Below are 23841 nucleotides of genomic sequence, written 5' to 3'. Positions count from 1 at the left end.
TGCTCGTATCATAGAACTTGTCCTTGCTAGGAATCTTCTGTGCAGTTGACTAATACCATCTCAGTCTACCTTGTGCTAACTATCATAATTGAGAATAGTTTTGTTGAACTTTATTGAACATTATGATTGTTGCTGCTTTTATGAACTTCATTGAAGTCAAATTTTGCCTCTAATTGATCAGACTAGAATCTATACCAAAGTTTTGGTAGCCCCTGGGATGCATTTTATTTGTGGGTTGAATTAGTGACAATGTGCAGAGAGATCTCCTTTTGGTTAGAACTCTTCTTAGTTGAAACCGTATTTATAGAATATCTTGTAGGATTTGCCTTTTTTCTTCATGAATTTCTTCGAGACCTTATTATTGTAGGAGCAGTTATACTAGCATCAGTGTCATGAAATATTTCAACATAACAATTAGCATGTTATGCTGAATTCTCGGATAGGATTAGAAGTGATTAACTTATCCTGGAATAACAAATCTTGGTCTAAGTTATACTAATGAGGGTGTTTTAGTCATTTTATGACGAAAGTCTTATACCTTGACAAGTTGTCCCACATCCTGGGACAAAATGAACTTGCATGTGGGATGGAAGATTCTCTGGATAAGTTGTCCCGAGTCATAAAATCTGAAGAAAAACATAGATTAATTTTACCTTGATGAAGAAGTAGTCATATGCCATCCCTTATCTGTGAATGAAAAGTAGGTTGATTTTGGCCAGGGTTGTTTGGGATGATTTAATAAGTATATTTTTTAACTTTTTATAAAAAGATGTGCAAAAAATAGAGAAGTGATGTAACCCAAATAAATGCATTTATTTAAATAAGTGCACTTATTTAGTTTATGCCAAATAGTTATGAATTAGTTTTAATGATTATAACTTGTTAAATTATTAGCTTAAAAGAATTAAAATAAGTTCTAAATATGTTTAATGCAACCTTTGATAATGTGTGAAAAGAGTTGAACCTGTTTGGTTGAATAACCTGTCTGTCACATAGTTTTTTTGTTGCGCAAATATCTAAAATTCCCGCAAAATTATAATTAAAACAAAGGAGACAAAACTGTTTTGTCCATATGTATATAAAGATTTCAAATAAGCTAAAAATAGCTACTGAGTTGTAGCATAAGAAAAATATTATTTGTTTTTTAGCTAAATAAGCTGAAAAGTCAAATAAGTTATAAGCAAATTTCACAGGTCGTTTTTGTTTAAAAACAAATAAGATAAAGGAAAATGCCTTAGACCTCAGTGGGGGTGACCCCACCACCCCACTGTTTTCTGATTGGTCCATAATTTATTTATTTATTTATTTATTTATTTATTTATTTATATTTTGATCTTCCACTTCCAGAGCCTCACGTAGAGTTGGGGTGTTGGGGTCCCAGCACGGTTGTAGGATAAATAAGTCAACTAATAAGTACTACCAAATGTACTTTTACTTGTGATAAAATAGTCGCATCTCATCCCAAGACTACAACACCCATGACATAAATGTGTTAACAGACAAAACTACCAAGAGAGGCGATTAGTCACACTTGGAACTCCCTACAAACACATGTTAATTCTATGCTTTACAACATAACCAACAAATGAGAGTGAGGTGTGAAATTCCCAAAATACCCATAAACCAAAAACAACCCACCTCTCCTAGCACCCTGTTTGACTGATTAAATTCTTTGAGGTAGGTGTTGTAAAGTTGGATAAAAAGAGTGCTGTAAGAGAGCTGACTTAGAAGTGTCTCTCTCTTAATCTCACACAACTACCTACTTTCTTCAAATCTAGTCTGCCCAAACCTGTCTGTAACAACATCATCTCCTCTTTTTATTTTTATTTTCTTCCTTATTAGAACCCTGCATTTTTCCACCTCATACATCAGAAAGTTCATTGTCTTCCTCGGAATTTCCTACAAATTTACCTTCAAACTTGATGCTCTTGTACCACCTAGCACAAACAATGTAGACAACTAAATCTAAGGTTGTCAAAGCAGCTAGGAGGAAGAAAAATCTATCTAGATGACCTCGGTTCAGATTTCCCGGTATCCATCCTGGCATGTTGTCGATGGTCGATATCTTCATCACCATTGTCACTAGCAAGCTACTCACATAGTTCCCTAGTGAAATCGATGTCATGCAAAGTGCACTTCCGAAGCTCTTCAGCCCATCTGGCGCTTGTGCATTGAAGAACTCCAACTGGCCGACGTACATGAAAACTTCAGAGGCTCCTATGAAAGCGTACTGAGGGACTTGCCAGAATATGCTCAGAGAGCTCGAGCCTTCGCAATTAAGGCAATCTTTCCGAGCGTACTTGCGTCTGTAGCACTCGACAATCCCGGCGGAAACCATCGCCATTATTGCTATGACGAGTCCGACTCCCATCCTTTGGAGCTCTGTAAGTCCTTTAGAATCCGGTTTCTTCTTGATTCTGCTCACGAGTGGATCGAGTACTCGGCGGTACACGAAAATGAAGAGTGCTACACTTAGGATGTCGAAGCTAGACATGCCAGCCGGAGGGATTCGGAAGTTTGAAATTGTGCACTTCATGACGGCACCTTGCTCAACAAAGAGTGAAGCCATTTGGGTGAAAACCACTGAGTATATTATGGTGCATAGCCAAATGGGCATTAATCGGAGTATGCATTTCACCTCCTCAACCTGCGAAATGGGGCAGAGCTGCCACGGGTTGTCCTTCTGGCTGTTCAAATCCTTTGGTGTAATCAATGTTGCTCTATCAAGGAATCTGCACCATAGAGATGAACATGAACATGAGCGTTTAGATTGTTGTTTGATGGTCCTGAGTTTTACTAACGTTCAGTTTGTTTCAGTAGAAAACCTTTTCTTGTGTTTAGTTGTGACCCTAAAAGTGATGTGATCGTGGTGGCAGTGGCAGTGAGGTGGTGGTGACGGTGTTAGGGCAATGTCAGCAGGACTGGTGGTCGTGTTTGTTGTTGTATGATGGTGATGGTTTTTGGGCAATGACAGTGGTAGTGGTGGTGAATGTATGATGGTAATATTGATAAGATTTTAGTTCAGAAAACATTTTTCACCTTTAAAAATCGGAAAACATTTTATGCCAAAATCAACTCATTTTCTGCTAGCCACAAAAAACATTTTCTGTTGAAGTTCGATTATCGTTATACCAAATGTTCAAAAATATGGAAGACATTTTCTAAAAAATGTTGTTCGCTTATACAAACAAACGGTGGAAAAAGACCAATGCTATTTACACTCACTTGAATTCATCAGTGTGAACTATCTTTCTGCCACCACTCACAGAACTCTCCTCATTCTCTTGATACATGTTCTTCTCATCTGGTGTCATCTCAACCATCCATTTCTTTGCCGCGGCGACGATCACTTGGCAGAATCTGGAAAGAGGGTTGCCAGTGGGCTTGAAGTGCCTGTACCTTGGGGTACCAACAAGAAACAGAACTAGTCCAGCGAAAGCCGAGGCAGTAGATGCCCAAAACCCTAGAGCCCAAATCCCTTCATCCTCAAAATACCCTAGAATGGTGTTTGAGAAGAGTGAACCGATATTCAAAGCTAGGTAGAAATAGCTGAAGAAGGCCACCTTCAAGCGTCCCTCCTTAGGGTCCTCTTCGTCAAATTGGTCAGCCCCAAACGTGGCGATGTTAGGTTGGTACCCTCCATTTCCAAGAGCAATCATGTAGATTGAGAGATAGAACGACCCAATCTGCCAGCTCGAATGGGCCCCACATTTAGTCGTTCGATCCCCACATCCCCTCGGATTGAGCAAGAAAAGGTGCGACGATAGGGATAACAATATCAAGCCCTGCAATGGACACAAATAGAATGCAATGAGAATGAGACAATAAGAATGCAAAATGGACCGAGCAGTACTGTATTTTGGACACTTTTTGTGTGAAAATTTTCTGGTCTCTAGCATTTTATGCAAATGAGCAGAGTGTGATTGCAGTTACTTACAACGACGAAGATGACTTGAAAGATTGCGCAGGTTTTGTATCGTCCCCAATAGGAGTCACTGAGGAAGGCCCCAACGAGAGAGAAGATGTAGACGGTCCCGGTCCATTTGCTGACGCTGTTAGCAGCTTCGGCATTGTCTTGTTCAAGCACCCTTGTCAAGAACAACACCAAGTTTACTCCAACACCAAAAAATGCTAGGGTTGCCAAACCTTGATTCACTGTTTGATTCATTAACAAAATAGAAAGAAGAAAAAAAGAGTTAGATACTTGTTTGGATGGTAAGTCTTTTGGACAAGTGATCAGATGATTTTTTTTTTTTTAATTTTATTTTATAATAATAATAATTATTATTTTTATATATGATAGATTTGGGATTGTGACAACATTAGTGGTGGATGAAGAAAAAGGACATGAAATGTACATGTTTCATGGAAGCTTAACATGGTTTTACAGCTTGAGGAAAGAATATAGAATGTGTTCAAATTGCTATGGTAAAAGGAGGTAAAAGAAGAATATATTCTAATTTCCATTAAAATTTTATTTTATTTTTTGTAACCACCCTTTTGCTTGGGTTCTTGGTTCAATTGTAGAATAGTCCATTTTATATAGGGATGGCAATTTGAACCCGGCCCAATAGGGACCCAACCCCCGTCCTCAATAAGAGTGGTTTTTTCTCAAAAAATACCCTTGACGAACCGGAGATAGTATTTGAAATTAAATCCTCGATCAGTTTCGGGCCGGGGACGGGGATCACTTTCACAGCCCCGGACCCAGCCGGTCCCTGGCCCCGTTTTTTCTCGAAATAAAATTACCATAATACCCCTCTATCCCATTCATATATATAATCCCCCTCTATATACAATCTGATCTGTCTCTCTCATCACTCTCACCCTCACTCTCTGATCTGTCTCTCTCTCTTTCTTCCCTCTGCAATCGGCGCCTCCTTCTCTCGCCGCCTCCTCCTCTGCCTCTAGGCCACCGCCGCCTCCGTCGGCGTCGCCTCTAGCGCCCTTCTCCTCCGTCGGCTCCGTCACCTCTCACCTTCTCCTCTTTCTGCCACGGCAGATTTGAGAAGATCCTGCCACCATCAACTTCGTCCCTCCTCCGCCAGATCTGTCTCTATTTTTTTTATTTTATTTTATATTTTTTGATGATGTTGATGAATTTTTTATTTTATTTTATTTTATTATTTTTATTTTTTTGTGATGATGTTGCTACCGTTGATGATGTTTTTGTTGATGATTTTTTTTTTTTTTTTGATGATGTTGCTGAATGATGTTGCTGATGATGAGTACGGGATAAACGGGGGTCGAGGAAACCCGATCCCCGTAAGGGGGCGGGGGTGGGGGGGTGATGGGTTCCCGTCAAGGATCGGGACTGGGGAATATGGTAGTTTCGGGAATCGGGGACAAAGAGTGTGATCCCTGGTCCCGTCCCGTTGTCATTCCTAATTTTATACCATTTTAGATTAATTTTGATTTCCAATTAATTATAGTGAGTTGCGTAATTTTTTAAGACCCGACTCCTAAAAGAAGTGAAAAGATTGGAAATCGGACTATCATTTTCTCTCTCTTTGATTTAGCTATTCATAAAATCATATGCATCACGAGATGCATATAGAATTCAAGATAAGTTTTTAGTATCGTATTCTTATAGATTATGTTTACTTTTATTTTATTTGTCAAAATGGAATACAATACTGGCACAAATATACAAAATTCAAACAAAGATTTTTATTTTAGTTTATTTTTTCTTTTTCCTTTGCCCAGTAGTATCTCGATGAAGTGATTTTTCGTGTCATTATCCAACCTAAGGCATACCCAATTGGCAGATTCATGTGTGGGGGGACTATGCTTTTACTTTCCTTTTTAATTAAACTTTTTTTTCTCCCTTTTTAATTAAAACTTTCTTTTTTATTCTGTTTGATTTGGATTTTTTAAAAACTATTTTTAGAGTTTTCATTTTGTATTTTTATTTTTAGTGAACATTTTTAATTTTTTAATTAATTAATTTTATTTTTAGTTTCACTTATACACTTAAATATAATTTTTTAATTTCTTTTACAAAATTTACTAAATACAAAGAAATATAAAAAATCATTATATTTATATATATTTATTGAATTTTTAAATGTATCTATTGAATTTAAAAAAGTAAATAAATAAATTAAAATATTAAAAAATTCACGAAATATAAAAAAAATACTATAAACTAAAAAATCAAATAATTATTTAATTTCCATTTGGTTTACTTTTTGAATTATGATTTGAGTGTGCAATTATATTTTAAGTTTTGAGTTTTTGAATTATAATTTGAAAAAAAAAATTTGTTTGATTATAAGTTTTGAAAATAATTTTGAGATAATTTGTATTTTTTTTTTTATTGATTGATGTATAGAATATGAGAAGAGAGATACGAGAGAAAAAGAGATTGATTGATAATATAAAAAAAAGAAAGAAGTTTTAAATTGTATTTTAAAATTTTATTCGATTCTAGATGTTGATTCAAATTATAATTTGGAAAGAGAATTAAATTTTAAAAATTAAACGAAAGGGTAGCAAGATTTTTTTTCTCAGTGAATTGAACTAAGACAAAAAAAGAAGACCACACGTGGCACGAACCCAAGTCATGCAAAACAATAGACTGATTACATGTCAGGTCGGTATGTCTGTCGTCGCCACACATTGCATGGTTTTCTCTCTCCACGTTCTCTCTCTGCACTTACTCTAGTACTCCCTCCGTCCCAAAATATTAGTTTCTTATTCTATTTTTCATTATCCCAAAATATTAGTCCCTCTTTATAAATCAAGTACAAAAATAATGTAAATTTCCTATTTTGCCCTTCTTTTAAACTAATAAACAATTTAAAAAGTACAATTATGACATTGATATTCCCAAAAAATGTACTATCAAAAGGGTAATTTTGGAAAACCAACTTTTTTCAAATGCAATAAGTGTACTATCAAAAAAAATTAAATTCCCCAAAAGAGACCAATATTTTGGGACGGAGGGAGTACTAGCAGAGTTTAGTGCTCTGCCTCTGAAACCCAAGTACACAACCTATCAACTGAGTAAACATCTCGTTTGGATCTCTCTACTTCAGCTCCTTATTTGATATGTCATTGGACTTATTTTTAGGCTAATTTTAATGATTTGAATAGTTTATATTTTAAAATTTTTCAAGTATATTATATTTGTTAAAAATTAAATTAATTAAATATAAAAAATTACGTGTTTGGATTATCGAAATAAAAGTTTTATTAAATAATAAAATTGTTTATTAATTTTTTTAAATAAAGATTTTTAGTTTGATAATCCAAACACGTGGTTTTCGATATCTGATTGACTTGATTTTTTACAATTATAATATAATCAACCAATCTTAAAATATAAACGATTTGAATCATTAAAATTGAGCTCAAAAGTGGACCCAATAGCCTACTAAGTAGAGAGCCAAGGAGAGGATCCTTGCTCCAATCAACTAGGAGAAGTTATTAGTTGATTCTAGAACACAGTTAGTGGTGTTTTAATACTGTGTTTAAATTGGAGATTTAAAAAAAAAAAAATGTGTGAAATTAAATAAAATATAGATATATTTTATTCACATTTTATTTATTTTTTTTCTTTTTATTTTTAAATCCCTTTTCAAATTTTCTAACTAAATGCAATGTAATAATATTTGATTGTCTTGGGAAATTAGTTAAAAACTGACTTTTTAATTTTTGTTCTACTTTATGTAGAAAAAATATACAAAAAAAGTAGAGAGATAAGTGACGTGCGCTAAAATAGTTTAAACGTCAAATTTTAACTTTTAGTTAAGTTTCCAAATTGGCCAATTGTGATTGATGGAAGATGTGAGACTTATAATTTAATGGTGGGTGATTGGAGAACATAAAAAGATGTGTAATTCTATATACATAAATTAATATACTAATTGATGATGTGACATAATTTAATTTGTTTTTGATATTTGTAATTTGTATAATCAGTGAAATCAATAAAAAGATTATAACTAATATTGATACACTACTTAATACATTAATTAATATATATAATATTATTCTAGAAATGATAGGATAGTTTTTTATTATCGAGGAGTACCGTTACGTGTTTATCAACTAGGGTTTTTCTCTACTCACCCTTTCTCTCTCTTTCAAAACTTTTTCTCTCTCTAAAACCATGAGTGTCACTGTCATCATGCAACAAGGCTTCCACACTTACATATGTTTGACTGACAAATATGTTATCTGTTCATCTACATGGTATGTTCTGTTGTTTTCCCACTTGATGTTGAAATCGAATTAGATACACCTATGAAAGACACTCCCAACAATCTTTTTCCCACAAACATTAGTTATTTCCTTTTAATTACCCATTTTCATTTTCTCTCCCCTTCTCAGTATTTTATGTAACTAATATGTTACCTGTTTGAGTTGGCATAGTATATTTTTTAATTTTTACTTGTGTGGTAAAATTGGGATCAAAATTTGATTGGATTGAAGAGTTAGGTCTCCTTTGGATACTAAATATTTTAGTTAAAAAATAAAAAAATCACTATAAATTGTTGTATCAATTTTTTTTTAATTATATTTTTATATATTTTTTTATAAAAAATTAAAAAATTATTAAAATAATATGTTTTCAAATGAAGTTTTAGTGCTCAGTATCTCGAGCTGAGCCTTTGAGTCCCACTTTTACTCCATGATAGAGAATAAATGAAAAAAATAAATCAACAATGTTAGGTACCTCAAAATTTTGTGACTCAAATGGCTCAAATTACTCAAAACGACGTCGTTTTGACAGATTTTGAGTGTAAAACGACATCGTTTTGACAGATTTGAGCCATTTGAGCCACAAAATTTTGAGCTACCAAACATTTTTCAAAATAAATCACTTCAGTTGAGCCATGTCATGTTTTCATTATGCAAAATATTTTATCCCCCTTTCAGGGTTGGAACCAAACTACATTAAGGCAAGTCCCGCGGTAAAAAAAAAAAGATAATTAAGGATTTTCTGTTCTAATATTAGTGAGAATCTTAACACATGAAAATTTCGAAATATGATGTTGCAACTAAAAATGTTGCGAGACAAAGAGATAGAAATTTAAAAATAGAAAATGTCATGTCAAAAGTTGGGATATGATGAAAGTGATTGTGTAATAACATTTTTAGGACCCCATACAAGCAATAAAATAAATTTAAATGGAAATAATATATGCACAATAATTATTATTTATTTTTCAAATAAATTTATTTGGTTTGTAAAACACTCAAAACATAAACAGACAATCTGTGTTGATTTGAATGTAATGTTTGGGATACTATTTAGTTAAAATAGTTATATAGAACAAAATTGGTTATTTTAGTCAAATAAGATAAAATATCATATCTAATTCATAATCATTTTTTTTTTTTACAAAAGTTAAAAAGGTCAAAAAGCCTATCTCAAACAAGGTGTTTTTGCATCAGACAAAAATAATTAAAAAATAAAAAGTCAACCCACATTCCAAACGAAGGGTATGATTCTTTTGAAGATGTTAGGTAGCGTTTGGTAGAATTTTCTAAATATAATTTGATAATAGAGTTGCATTTTGAGTTTTTGAGTTTTGAAATTATGATTTGAGTGTGAAAAAATAATTTAATTATAAGTTTTGAAAAGAGTTTTGAATTAAGTTTTGGAGAGAGTTTTGAGTTTTTGAAATTAAAAAAGTTATTTGATTAAAAAATTTACAACTTAGAACCAAACACAAAATTTAAAATTCTATTCAAAACTCATATAAAAATTTTAAAAATTTCGAAAATATTTTTTATTTACAATATAAAATAACATGTGCCCAAGAAAATATATATATATATATATATATTCTGGTCAACCAGCTGGACGTCTGGATTAGCCAAATTTTCTCGCATAGAAAGGAGTTTTCAAAAGCATGTGTAAAATTATAATTTAAAAGTTTAAAACGAACACCACACTCAAATAAGTAGGTGAAAATATATATATGGAACACATAACCAAACACAGTCCACGACAAGAAACAAACTACTTAAACTTTCTCATGGAAAAAGAAATAAAAGAGCTAAAAACTGAATAGTATGAAAAGCTGAGTATATATAAAAGTGAATATGTCTGTTGTGAAAATGTAAGTATATACGCATAGATTAATATATACATATGTCTGTGTGAATATATTCATAGATAAACGAAGTATCATATATTCTCAAGCATTAAATTTATTGAAGATAGGTAGACTAAGATTTCAAGACTTAAAATAAAAAAAACGACCCAATATACGAGATTCTCGTTAAAGTGGAGAGGTTATTTCTGTAACTTCAACCTGTAATTAATATTTTATTTATTTAAAAAATAAATAATAATAATAATCATTGGTAATTATTGATAATTTGGGGCTTACAGAGGATGATAATTCCAGCAAACCATTTTCCAGTTCTTCCTCGGATTGCAGGACTACCATGCAGATCGACAGTTCCATCAAAAGTACACTCTCCTTCTTCTCCTTCGATCTTACCCTAAAACCCACAAAAAAATAAAATAAAAATTAAATTCATTTAGTGAAATAATTAAATTATTACTCATGTATGCATAACAAGATTATCAAGTTTGTTTAGTAAATGCATAAGAAAGAGAAGAAAAAGAAGAAAAAAAAATGTGGTCATGAATGATTACTAACCTTCTTTTGCATGGCCACTAAGCAACGCATTGAAGTTGATGATGAGAAAAGAAAATTGGGAACTGGGTTAGAGGACAAGATGATAGAGGAGAGGAGAGAAAGTTGGTGTTTGGGAGATGGGAAAAAAAAGAAGGCAGAACAAGTTGGGACAAAACAAGGGTGAGGGGAGAGGAGAATATATAGAGGTTGAGCGGGTGAAATGGATGGTGGAGATTTAATCATGTAAAAAGGATGGGGCCCCAGGTGGCCAAATCATCTGTTGTATAAAAAATAAATAAGTTGTGTATAAAAAAAAATAAATTCAGAAAAGTAAAACACTCAAGGGTAAGACACATTTAAGATTTTTTTTTTTTTAAGATAGTAATTTCTCCACTATTATATAGAAAGGTCTCTTGAAAATTATATTTTCAGTATACAATGACTTATTCTAGAAAACAATATTAAGACTGTATTCCTTAGTTGTTTTTTAAATCAGAACCTTAACCTAGAAAACTCAGAATGAAAACAATAAAAAAACTTATAAGGAAAAACTAAAGTGTATATGAACTGTTAAAGAGAGTTCTTTTTATGGAACTCGAACAAAAACTAACTTAGGAAATTCAAAAGGTCAAATTGTTTTCCAACGTTCGTAAACCAACTAATGGTTAGGATATCTACATTCAAAATCTTAAAACTGATTTATTCAAATAATTCCAAACTATTTGTATATTTATATATATATATATATATTATTTATTTATTTATACAACATCATCATCCACCAGAACACACTTGAAGATGATGCAAATTGTTGGGACTGTACTTTTGATAAGTGATGGTGGTGCTTATTTTTTTATTTTTTATTTGAACAATTGTGAGAGGTTCTTTTTCACTAGGTGTGACTATGACAAATGAGACAATTTTTTCTATATATCGTTCCTCAGACCATCTCTAACAGAAAATTTTGATGAAAAATTTAATTTGATACAATTTACTTCAATATTAAAATGAGAATTTTTATCAAAATTATTCACATTCTGAATTGTCCGAGAGGACATATGGATGTCCTGAAAGTTGTCAGGACATGAAAAAAAAACTATGAAAATTACTCTTGATGGACATCCGAGAGGATGTTCGGCTCAACAGTAAATTTAAATTTGATGAAAGATGAAAGGTTCCTTCTATTTGATATGAATTTGATAAAAGAGTTAGAACGTTTCATTTGGCACTTTTCACTAAATTTTAAATTTAATATATTATCTTTGATTGGATTGGAGATGCTGTAAAGATATGAAATTTTAATTTCATTAATAAATTCCTTGGTTGGACACTTTAGTACCAACTTCTTCACTTGTGCATAACATGCGACAATTGCTTTTTATTTTTTCTATTTAGCTACGCATGCAAGTTATTGCTAAAATCATAGTTTTCGGTTTAATAAAATAAATTGATTTTTTTTTTCGTCCTTGAAGTTTCCAAAGGTTTTAAAAATTAGATCAGTGAATAAATTAAAAAATAAATTAGGTAGATGGGTCACTGGTTCAATCGTCAAATAAAATCGTGACGTCATAATTATGTAATAAATATATAAAAAAATATAATTAAATGAAAATAGGTATCAAATTTACATTATATATATATGAATTATATTTGTTTATACATTTAATTTTTTTATTGATACTAATTATAAAAATGTTAATTAGATTAGTATATGAGAGAAAACTATTCGAATATAATAAATAAATTATATCTACTAATTTCTCAACAAGGATTATTGGTATTGGTGGCATAATTGTATAAGTAGCAAGATGCTTGGATTGAGGTCTAGAGTTCTCAAGCCTTGGGGCCTACATTTATCAAATAATGGTATTATTTACACCAATTGGTATATTAATTAGTGTAATAACACATGTTATAGCATTGCAATTTCAAAATTATAGATTCCACCCATTATACAAATTATAACAATTCAAAATTAATAAAATTATGGTACATTATTTATTAGTACACTAATTAGTGTATATAACTTTATTATTTTTCAAAACTTGACCTTATATGATGAGCTTAGCTAGTTCGCTCCAATTAATTGGCACCGGTTCTATCTGTTTAGTAGCGAATTTTTCTAATTTTTTGAAAAATGCCGGTTTTCGAGCTCAAATGAGTTTGAAGGTCAAATCAGAGTAAAACTTAGACTGGTTATCGGTTCAATCGGTTGAACCGGTCGGTCCGATTTTCAAATTAGTGACCAATAACTAAATCTTATAAAATTTTATGTACTTAAGTTCTCCCCCTTTTTTGCTCCTCTTGATGTATTCTTTTGCTTGTTTCTCATTTGGTACATCAATGAAACTTTTATTTTGCTGATCAAATAAAATAGTTCTCTTAAGTTGAATTAGACATCCACTTTAGTTTTTGTGAGAGTGTCAGCCGGATTCATAATCAGCCTAGTTTTTTTTTTTTTTTTTTGATTGACAAAATATATATATATATATATATATTGATGAATAAAATATACAACAAGTACAGTAAAATTACATCAATAAAAAGACCAAAGATCAAAGCATCATAGCTTAAGAAGCATAACCTCACCAAGAAGGTACATGCAAAAAGCCAAACAAATGCTAACCCCAGGCCATACCCAACATAGGCTACACTAACAACACCAACCCAGCAACATGGGCAACACTAACCCATTCAATTCAGAACAACACATCAGCCTAGTGTTATTAGACCCACTAATGATTATTGCAAATAATGAAAATACAATTGCAAAACGAATGTGAATCAAAATGACGTCATTTTTGTGAGGTATTAACAATATCGGTATTTTGAATAAACACAGACAATAGATTTTCTGTGATTCTTTTAAACAATAAATATATACCATTGTTGCCATTGCAAATACTTAATTTATTTATTTTTGTGTAAATTTTTGCGACAACATTGGATAACAATCACAAATAATGTGGTGCAAAGTAGTGTGGATGGAATTGCACAAGAAACATCGAAACTTCCAAATCTTTTTGAAGTATGAACTATAAGTATAATCTCAAAGAGGAATAAGAAGGTGATTCTATTGACCACTGAAATTATCTTATGGAATATGTTGATTAATAATTTGATCATTATGTTTTGGTTTTTGCATCTAACGCCTGTAGCATTGCTGCTCAATTATTATCAAGTATAAGATTCCATAATTTGCCAATTGATAGCAAAGAGTACAATTAAGATATCATAATGATCTATCTTTTTAGTGAATATGTTGGATTTTAAGCTAATAATGCACTTTCTTTGATAGATTTGATACCTCAAGTTGCTATGACATATTGCTCACAAGTTCTAATATGCTTAATTACCTTGTTTCCCCTTTGTTAACATATAAAAAAACAGAAAGGAAAGTAACTATTATTCTTGGCCATTATTAGCAAAGTATTTTGTATATAATAGTTGTATGATATATAAGTTGACCTTAAAAAAAAAAAGAATTAAAAATATTTCTAGATACAGATGCAATTCGGGCAAGCCTAACTTGAGAAACACTAGCGTAGTTCATATTTTTTAGTGCTTCAGTAGCAATTTAGAAGTTCAAATTGAATTTGAGCTGGGATTAAACAGATATATCAAGCAATTCGAAAGCCAGTTTTATTATATAAATACAAAAAAAAATATTGGCTATTGAATTATGTTAAAAGTTATATTGATCATTAAATTAAGTATATGTCCCTAATCACCTTTTTCTCATGTACTATGTAGTATTACTTATGTGGTGGTGTAAACCAAATAGCGTAGCAAGAAATTTTATAGGTTAATCATAATAATTCACTTTTGTCAAATAATTAATTTTTTGGAATACCATATAGGTAATTTTACATAATATTCTAAGATTATTTAATATTTTTCCGTGGTGTGTAGTACCCAAAACAAAGGGAGCATATATTTACACTCATTACATTTTTCATTACACTTCTTTAATGTATTGTAAGAGCATCTACACCAAACTCTTCAAATTTTTAGTTAAATTAAAACTATTTTATTATTTTAACTAGTCATCTTTTAGCATCTACTGCATGAAACTCTTTATTCTAACTTATTTTTATTAAATATTATTTTCTTATTGTGTTTGTTAGTCTTTCTTTTTTTATTAAATTGATAAGTTACCAACCAAACAATTCTTAAAAAAAGCAAAAAAAAAAAAATTTGTCGTTGACCGGTTGACTAGCCGGACGTCCGATAACACACAAATAGTGATGAACAGTGCCTCGCTTATTGTAATGAGTTACTGTAGCGATCGTAAATTTTGACGAGCTGCAAGCGAGTATGATGGGGTTGATTTTTTAAAATTTTTAGCTAAAAAATGATTTTGAAGAGTTTGATGCAGATGCTCTAACAATTGTATTCTATAAAGAAAGGCATGTTCGTCTTAGGGTAAAGAGATATTAGTGTGGTGTAATTAGAAACTCCCCAACAACTGAAGTTGGGTAACCAAAATTTTCTTCTTCCTGTCTTCTTGTTTTCTATTCCGAATTATAACTTAAGGTATTAATTATTGGGAAATTATAATTCAGTCCACTTATAAAAAACAATTATAGATATATGAAAAAGTTTATATTTTAACTATTAATATTTATAAAATTTATCATTGATTTGTAATTATTTTTTTTATTATAAATACCAGTGATTTGATATTTTTCCTTAATTATTTACCGTTTAATTGAGTTCTTCTATTTATTTGAATGGTAAAACTGTAAATTGCATCACACAATTACCTTAACGATTTTAAACTCAGAGGTGGTTTTCCCTCGCAGTTACTTCCACATGCAACTAAAAAAAGTTTTATTTATTTATTTATTTTTATCTTTTTCTATTTTTTATTTTTAAATTTGTGTCAAAATTTTTATTTTTTTGGGATCTATATCTAGTGTTGAAAGATTTAAGAGTAAAAAAAATTCAAAAACAAAGTTCACTAATGATTTTTTTTTTTTTTTTTGAAAAATCTTTATTGGACTTTGTTTACAATATTTTTAAAATTTTTTTTTTTTGTCTAGTTGGGTAGATTTTGAAAGTTCAAAATAAATTTTCAAGACAAAAAAAAGTCTACAAAAGAGTAACTAAAAAGGTTAATCCCAAATGACCTTCAAGTATATTCAAGCTAATAAAAACACAGTGCTCGTAGAAAGATATGTGTTTGTAATTTAACTCTTGTACAACAACGTCTACATTTTAAATGAATTAAGATAATATATTAAATATTTTACAATATAGCGATCTTAGATTGCTTTGACAAAAACGCAAATTACATCTTAGGATATACCGATCATGTTTTTTGTATGGACATCAAGGACAATGTACGGCAATTATGATAAAATTAACAAAATTAAAAATGCAGGGCAAAGAACTATGCTATTTCTTATTATATTTTTATTTTTTTCATCGTTCCTTGGCCTTGCCCATGATTAATTACTTGGATTAAATTTATCTTATATATATAACAAAATAATTTAAAATAATATATTTCAAAATTAGTGTGTCTACAATTGACATAACGTGACATCATTTAGTAGCTACTCTTAAACATTGTGTTAATTAGATGGACAAACACCCAACGTAATATTTTAAAAAGACATTTAAAATTGTGCATCCATTCTAAGAAATTAAATTTGGCTCTAGACACTACAAGAAATGTCACTTTTGGCTACCAAAATATTAGTCGCCAAAAGTCACTTATTTAGTCGCCGAAACGATTTAGCGACCAAAATTTTTCGTCGCTAAGCTCGTCGCCTTTACCCTGTCGGCGATAATATTGGCGACTAAAATTTGTTTGGTCGCCGAAAGTGTACACATTTGGCTACTAATCTTAGTTTAGTCGGCAAAAGGTATGTTTCCGCCACTAAAGTATTAGTCGCCGAATGAGGCTTTTTGGCTACTAACTTGTTGTGGTCGGGGAAGGTATCACTTTTAGCTACCAAATAATTGGTCGCCGAAAGTACACATTTGGCTACTAATCTTAGTTTAGTCGGCAAAAGGTATGTTTTGGCCACTAAAGTATTAGTCGCCAATAGTTTCTTTCTTTCATTCTCAAATCTTTTAGCTACTAATTATTTGGTGGCAAAAACATTTTGAGCTATGTTTTTGCTACTAAATTATTAGTAGCCAAAACATTTGATTACCTATTTGGCTACCAAAACATTTGATGGCCAAATAATTTTATTTTTATTTTTTTTTTTAAAAAAAAAATTGTAAACAACCTGTATTCATTTATATTACAACCTATACCCTGTATAAAACAATATAATCCATCAACACTAAAATATATTATCAACCATTAAAGCATTCAACAACGTGCACACATTTCAATTCCAAGCATCCAAAAAAGTAATCTTCAACGTCCAATTCTATATATATTACAAATTCCATACAGTCCAAGTCTAATCCAACGTCAATAATTTAAATCCATAGATAATTTAAAATCTTGAAGCAAACACTTGAAGTGACTCAAAACATCCATATGGCAGCCTAAAGAATTCTACCACAAAGCACAACCACAACCAGACTTGAAACAATGGCGAAAAAATAACTAAAATGGTCTCTTCTCCGCGATACATTCACCTCTCATACACAAATCCTTCGATAGCGTTGAAATTTTTTTTGCATTGCTCATATTAACTAAAGGAGCACGAAAAATGATAGCAAAAAGCCAAAGCCATGAGCATTAGTCAAATGCATCGTCATCATCATCAGGAAGGGGTTGGCTAGCCGTTGCAGCAAGCTTAGCTTCGTGCCTGTAAAGAATACCAAAGGGATAAGAAACACCACAAATTGATCATTAACAGCAACTCATAAATTTTCATTCCTGGACTCTAATGTTCCCCACAAGTTAAAAATTTAAAAATTTATCCATGAAGTATCAACAAGTAGCAATCTGCAGCACTAATTCAATAAACAACAAGAAACATGCTCATGGAAAAAAGAACAAAACATGAATGCCTTATTATTTGCTACCTTAATTAATATTTGGGTTATGCCCTCATAACAGGTCACATATTCCTCGGTCAAATTCTCAACATAAAATCCATGTTTGGTATCATCCCTTATCTGCAGCAGTTTAACCACCATTAAGCACACATAAAAGTAATCCAAAAAGGTATTGAAGAGAGAGAGAGATAGAGTAATACCCACCTCTAGGTTTCGTTGGGTTGGATCAATTAATTCTCCGATTTGTTCATTGTATATCTGAGACAGCAAAAGATAAATAAAATCAATCACAACTTAAAATCCTCATATTACTTGCTTGGCCAGTTATTTAAACTGAACCTACTCGCTGAATCTCAGAGAATAGCATCTACAGCGCGTTGTGTGAGATATTCACAAGCAATTCAACGTTCTTGAAGTTCCACCCGTAGCTCTGCATTGCCTTTCACATCTCCAGTTTTAACTTGTAACCAACCAATTGTCACTAAATTAGTTCCTATGAACATAATTGAGGGAAGACAAGAATATAAATTATCACATAGTACCACACAGCTGCAATGGCATATTTAGGCAGCATGAAGATAAACTATCACTAAATTAGTCCATGAGGTGGCTTCTCTTGTCAGAGTCAAGAACAAATTCAACTCTTTGAACAATCAAATCAGTACTTGAACCAACGCTTTGAACAGCTAAGAATATGTAGTTTGAAAGGAAATCAGACGCTAGTCTCTGCATACAAACCATAGCCTCTTCAGTAATGAAGTATTTTGGTGGAAGCTTTAGCAGTGCTAAAATAGCACAGTACAACAAAAACACTCACTCTAACAGTTGAGTATATGTTGTGAAAAATAAACCTGATCATCAAATTCTTACTACTACACTGCTTGCTCGGGAGAGAAATTAATGAAAATGTTTTGTGCCATCATAATTTTTCCAAGAAGATTAATGCAACATTAAGACTCTATTTACATTATCAATTATAACTCATTTCTCAAAAAAAAAAAAAGAAGGTATCTATAGAACTCAATTTTTCGAACTTACTTCACCAACCTATATATAGAACTGTAGGTATCTAGATGCAATTTGTTTTCTACAACCATTAGAATTTGACATCATAAAGAAGCTTCACAATGTAGCATTTTCTACATGAAGAATATGTAAGCTACAATTCACACTACTATATTCTGTTGTTCAACCAGATTATCACTTGGTGGTAACAATGAAAATATGAAAAATGATGTCAATAAAGTAACCAATTAACAAGAAATGCAAAGAATTCTCCATCCTATTCTGAAGTATGTGGCTATGGAAACAAAATACACACTTCACATATTTTGAAGTACACAGTATAAAATTTTCATCTGTGACTCAATCCAAGAAATCCAAGCAGTATATTATGAAGCACACAGTATATAATCTTAGAATGTAAAAAAAAAAAAAAAATGAATTGATTGAATAATGGTTCCACCATACATGCACATTTATTTTTCCATTGCATGCTGGGTCTTTAAAAGCTCAGGTTTTCATGAATCCTGGTAACAGACAGATTATAGAGTACAACTGCCCATCTAATAAAGAAATTAAAATATCAGACCCAAACAAGTACATGTACTTAGAGTTAGTACCTGAACTACCAATGATGTTAGAGGCAAAGGAGAATCAGTAGAAGGTCCCACAGCAAATGCTTGAGCCATCCTCTCAAATTCACTGTTTACTAACTCATCATCAAAGTGCAATGTGCAATGTGGAAACATTTTGGCAGTTCGTAGGTTCTTCAACAGTTGTCACACCCTCCCTGAAATAAATAATTCTTCTTTATGATAAACAAGAGAAAAATGTAAAGAAGTGAATCCTAAAAGGTAAATTCAATAACTACCTGAAGTTCCCAAGCATAAACCCCACGGTTGGTTTTCCCTGTACAGAATATCCAACTGAAAATTCACACTTGTTACGGTATCCATTTACAAGTGGTGATTCGACTATACCCTCTAGTTTGCATGGAAGACCCCCTGCTCCAAAATACAATCAGAGGATAGCATCTGAAACTATAATAAAAATAAAGAGCACAGTTTGCATCTCCATAGAGCAATGAAGAGTGTTCCAATCACATGAGCTCAATGCATAATTCTTCCCCAAAATGTGCTATCAATTAGTGTTTACCAAGAGCATTTGAATTTGGTGCTATCAATTTGTTTTGCTATTATAGCTTTATATATATATACATACATACATACATATATATATATATATATTTACAGTAAAGTAGACTTTGCTAAACTATGTAAGCAAATTTTAGTAATTTTAGTCAAGCAAACTTTAGTTTTCAGTGAACGAAAATATAGAGAGAGCCTCATCTTGAGAGTTTGCTTAGGGCCCCAAAAAGTTCACAGTCTGCCTTGATTTTGAGCTAAGAGGAGCACGAAAACATATATAAACAAACACATACACTAAAAGATTATACCCGGAGGACATTGAATCCTTAATTTCCATAAATAAAATACGCCACTGGACCGTAATGATAAAAAACTGCACACTATAAATGCACTCACATGTAAATAACTAAACTGCAATCGGAATCAAATTGATAAGGAAATTCTATAAACTAAAACGAGCTCATCATGGAAACTTTCACAACAAATTTCAAGTATTTTGGAGCTGACCCAGGTGATCATTTCAACCCATTAACAAAACACAAACGATTACGTAGAGTAATTTCAAGAAAACAACAAATTATGCCTCCAAGTTACAAAGACATATATATACACTACAACAAAAACATACTTTAGTGGCACTATACTAGTGGCACATTTTTAGAAAATGCCACAAAAAATGATATTTAGTGGCACGTTTTTGAAAAATGCCACAAAACGACAAACATAAAAGGCTCTAGTGACATTTCAATGAACAAGTGTCAAAAGTAAAACTTTTTGGTGCCAAAAAAAATTTTAGTAGCCAAAAGTCTATAATTGGCGACTAAAAAATAAGTTTAGTTGCCAAAAGTGGTCATTTTTAGCACGGGAGAACCAAAATCCTAAGGCGGGAATAAAATTTTTTGGTGACCAAAATTTTGGTAGCTGAAAGTGCATCTTCGGCGACCAAATCCGATTTTGGTCGACAAAAGTTAAGTTTTTTAGCAACTAAAAAATAATTAGTAGCCAAAAGTATAGAATTGGCGACTAAAAATTCGCCAAAAGTGGTCCTTTTTTTATTTTGGTAGTAAATAGTTTATTTTACATAAATTATGTTCAATAACATAATTATGTTTATACATATACTTTTATATTAATATGGATGTATGTACTATATAAATAATATATGTTGCATATATAATCATGTGGTGCTATAGAGGTGTAGTGGGAAGAGTGTGGTGTATAAGGTTTATGGTGCGGAAGGTTGGCGGTTCGAGTCTCCACAAAAGCGGATCAAATTATTCTACAACGAATTATCGTCATTAATGGCACTTGATAGCGTCACGAATAGTGCCTATCATGACATTAAAGTGTCACTAAAAGGTTTTAGTCTTGATGGTGTAATGACACTTACAAGTGTCACTAACTCTTTTTTTAATGGCGCTTGATAGTGCCACAAATAATATCTACCATGACATTAAAATGTCATTAAAAGTTTTCAGTCATGATGGTGCAGTGGCACTTGCAAGTATCTACCGTGGCACTCGTATCTACCGTGGCACCAATAGAAGTGGCACTTGTTCAAAATGTCACAAGACCAAAAAATGTCATTAGAAGAATAGTTTTGTGGCACTTTCAAATGTCACTAAACTAAGAAAATGTTGTAGTGATATATATATATATATATACGTTTATAGAATTCCCAATATATATAATCAAGAAAACATCCATTTATACCTCCGACGTGAATCTGTGGTGACTCGGCAAAGATCATCGATGGAGGAGGAAGAAGGCAAAATTCCCAAATCTATACGCCACTGGACCCCTCTGAGCAAGGGGCGTCCGAGCTCGCCAGTGTCAAGAACAGAGCTGCTATCAGAACAGAGCTGCAAATGGAAGACGAAAACCCTAGAGGCTGAAATTAGAGGAAGAGAGACTGATAGAGAGAGGGCAAAATAGAGAGAGGACATACCTGCCGTACCCGACGACGATGGAGACAAAGGCGAGAGAGAGAGCTGGAGGAGGGCAGAGGCGTGAGAGAGTGAGAAAGAGAGAGAGTCAAAGAGTGAGAGACAGAAAAACGAAATCTGAAATCTGAAGCCAATGAAATCGGAAATCTTAAACCTTTCTTTCCCGACCAATTTTTGTAGTCGCCAATGAAATTTCCCTCCGAAGTTTCCCTCCGAAGTCTGAAGCACAATTTTAAAATTTTGTAATTATAATCGCCGACTAAAATTTAGTCGGTAAAAAATATATTAAAAAAATATATTAAAAGTAACAAAAAAAATTTAAATAAAAGTAACAAATATATTAAAATTATATTTAAATAAAAATATAAGTAATAAAATTAAAAATTAAAAATATTAAATTATCTTAAATATTTGCCCTAATATTTTTTTTACTGAAAAATATAATAATATATTTTAAAATTTTATAAATTTACTCATAAGTCATGAGTGAATTTTTTTTACACACTTAACCCTCGTTTTGATAATGAAATTTTTTTTCAAACTTTTAAAATATATGTTTTGTGTCTGTGAATTGATTATTTCATTAGTACTGGTAATAATATTGAAAAATTTATTAAAATGATAAATAATTGGGATATTTTGTCTTTTATTTGTGAATTTTGATTTATTCTTAATTTATTAGCGTTATTGAAATATGATGATGTAAAAAGTATAAATAGTTTAATTGTACTTTTTAAAAATAATAAATTTAATATTAAAAATTAAATTCATCAGACTGACCTGTAACTATGCCTTTAAAATTTTGCAATGTAAAACTATCGACAAACAGACAATAACAAGTTGCCCATTTTAGCATACCTTTCGCGTGAGGGTGGTGGCAGCTGCAAGGCAGCTGCAAGGCAAGCATGCACAGAGTAAGTGGGTCTTCAATAGATGGCTTTGATTGCCTACCAAAATCTTATAAATCGTACGCTAAAGATAATAGAAATTAAAATCAATGTGAAAATTGATTCATTTTGGCCAGCTTCATTTACCTATATAAAATAAAATAATAGATCTTCAAAGTTCAAACACAGTAAAGACTAAGTAATTGAATTTCATTTAGCACCCTTTGAACTTTTTTAAATAAAATATGGCAAGTTCCAATTTCTTGTATAAAAATACAGTTAAAAAATTCCCAAATTTTGGATTTTATTTAGGTTTGCCCAAGACATAAAATGTAATTGATACAGCAATAAAAAGTTCATAAGCAAAAACCATCCGCTGATCTCGTTCAGGATCAACCTCCATCTCTGCCACTTCTTCCTTTTTCTCTTTATACCGTCTGCTAAAGAAAAAAAAATCTTAAGTATTATCCCAACTTGATCCATAAATAACAATAAATCTGCTTCAGTTAAAGAAGGGTAAGTCAAAAGAGTGGAACAAACTAACGAACCATAACTAAGGAAAATACATTTGGTCCTTGAAAAAATTAAAGTACTTAAGCAGCAAAATTCCTCGAGTTACTATGCAAAAGAGGAAAGAAAGAAAAAAATATATATATGTATGTCAATCCACATCAAGGAAGTCAAATATATACTCAATGCAAGTTATTCTTCATATGTAATTCATACATTTCAAGCATATAAACCTATAATTGAATAAATATACATATATATATATATATGTATGTATAGAGAGAGAGAGAGAGGAGCTAACCCAACGTCGTCGCAGTAGAGACGATTGATGAGGACATCGCCGTGGAGATTCAAGTAGTATATGGTGGAAGCAGCCACTGGCATGGTCTCCGATCTAATGGATCTAATATTTAGAATGCTGAGGCCGATCGAAAACAGATCAACTCAGATCTAGGGTTTTGCCCAGCAGATTCGACGGCCAATGAAGACCTGTCTTCGTTCGATTTTGTAGTCTCGCGATTCAGAGCTTCGCAAAGAATACGAAGAAAACACTACTTACTCTGTTTCTTTGTGAAATGGTGGAGAGAGAGAGAGAGAGAGAGAGAGAGAGAGAGAGAGAGAGAGAGAGAGAAGAGAAAGAAGTAATAAAGTTTCCCTCCGAAGTTTCCCTCAGATATGAAGCACAATTTTTAAATTTTGTAATTATAATCGCTGACTAATATTTAGTTGGTAAAAGTAAAATAACAACTTCAAAAAAAATTAAAATAAAAGT

At 31.8% G+C, this 23841-nt stretch overlaps 1 protein-coding gene across 1 annotated transcript; it reads right to left on the bottom strand.

Moving 5' to 3' along the window:
- Positions 1 to 1521: 1521 nt before the first annotated feature.
- On the bottom strand, positions 1522 to 23453 carry LOC114308508 (protein NRT1/ PTR FAMILY 7.3). The gene is made up of 11 exons (XM_082895569.1): positions 23371 to 23453; positions 22531 to 22564; positions 21440 to 21588; positions 19450 to 19504; positions 19199 to 19345; positions 17781 to 17834; positions 17604 to 17696; positions 10350 to 10464; positions 3938 to 4155; positions 3226 to 3785; positions 1522 to 2732 (listed from the first exon to the last, which is right to left on the bottom strand). Exons 1-11 carry the CDS (start codon positions 23451 to 23453, stop codon positions 1862 to 1864), a joined length of 2379 nt encoding a protein of 792 aa, XP_082751695.1. The 3' UTR covers positions 1522 to 1861.
- Between the last annotated feature and the right edge of the window lie 388 nt (positions 23454 to 23841).

Source organism: Camellia sinensis, chromosome 11 (assembly GCF_055761805.1).
Source record: "Camellia sinensis isolate YWXY chromosome 11, ASM5576180v1, whole genome shotgun sequence".
NCBI lineage: Eukaryota > Viridiplantae > Streptophyta > Magnoliopsida > Ericales > Theaceae > Camellia > Camellia sinensis.
Note: the sequence above shows the minus strand (reverse complement) of the source record. Positions and strands in the feature narration are given on the sequence as shown.

Bases quoted from the DNA above. Each gene is read 5' to 3' on its own strand.
- LOC114308508 (XM_082895569.1), bottom strand. From the start codon at position 23,453: ATGCCAGTGGCTGCTTCCACCATATACTACTTGAATCTCCACGGCGAT. The intron at 4,156-10,349 runs GTAAGCCCCAAA...TGAATCAAACAG, and splicing joins TGCTGGAATTATCATCCTCT to TGAATCAAGGTTTGGCAACC. The intron at 3,786-3,937 runs GTAAGTAACTGC...TGTCCATTGCAG, and splicing joins TTCAAGTCATCTTCGTCGTT to GGCTTGATATTGTTATCCCT.